At 59.1% G+C, this 738-nt stretch overlaps 1 protein-coding gene across 1 annotated transcript in view; it reads left to right on the top strand.

Annotated features, from left to right (window-relative positions):
* Nucleotides 1-333: 333 nt before the first annotated feature.
* Nucleotides 334-738, top strand: part of EMH_0052270 (uncharacterized protein) — a gene marked incomplete at both ends in the record, with an annotated part of 4338 nt that continues 3933 nt past the window's right edge. Inside the window, one exon of the mRNA XM_013496859.1 lies at nt 334-738. Within this exon, the coding sequence (XP_013352313.1) occupies nt 334-738 (405 nt within the window).

Genomic DNA, 738 nt, shown 5'->3' with positions numbered 1-738 from the left:
TGCCTCTATGCAGCTGCAACAAACAGCAAGTCCTCCTTTGTTCAGGGGGCATCGCACCGGCTCGTAACCGGTGGTTCACGTCTTCGCCGCGGCGGCATTGAGTACCAAGTCGCGTATTTCCTCGGCTCTGAGGGGCCCCACATGCAGTTGAAAGCTACTGCTGCTGAGCAGCAGAGAAGGTGGAGCTGGCTTCTAGGCTCTGCTGCCGCTCCTGTGGCTATAACAGTTGCTACAGTTCATGCGGGAGCTGCCGCTAGCGCAGCTGCAGCACGAACAGCTACCGCAGAAGCACCATCGTGAACAGCAGCAGCAGCAGCAGCAGCAGCAGCAAATATGGAGGGATCGGCGCAGCCGCAGTACTACTATGACTCCGCGGCGCACCAGTGGTGGGTGTACAACACCGAGCTAGGACAGTGGGAGCTTTGCCCCGAGACAGAGCAGACAGAGGCAACAGCAGACCAGCCTGAAGATGTACAGGAACAGCAGCAGCAGCAGCAGCAGCAGCAGCAGCAGCAACCAGCCGCAGATGTGGAAGCTGCTGAGGCTGCTCCGCTCTCCCCTAGTAAAGGCGAGGGTGCAGCAGCAGCTGAAACAGAAGCAGCAGCAGCAGCAGCAGCAGCAGAACCCATTGCACAGGATTCAGCAGTAACACAAGCAGCAGCAGCAGAGACAGAACCACCACCAGAAGCAGCTGATCCAGCAGCAGCACCAGCAGCAACGGATCCAGCAGCAGGTGCA

The sequence above is a fragment of the Eimeria mitis genome, genomic scaffold, assembly GCF_000499745.2.
Source record: "Eimeria mitis Houghton genomic scaffold, Emh_scaff2341, whole genome shotgun sequence".
NCBI lineage: Eukaryota > Apicomplexa > Conoidasida > Eucoccidiorida > Eimeriidae > Eimeria > Eimeria mitis.
The sequence above is the reverse complement of the archived record's forward strand: the minus strand, read 5'-3'. Positions and strand labels throughout refer to the sequence as shown.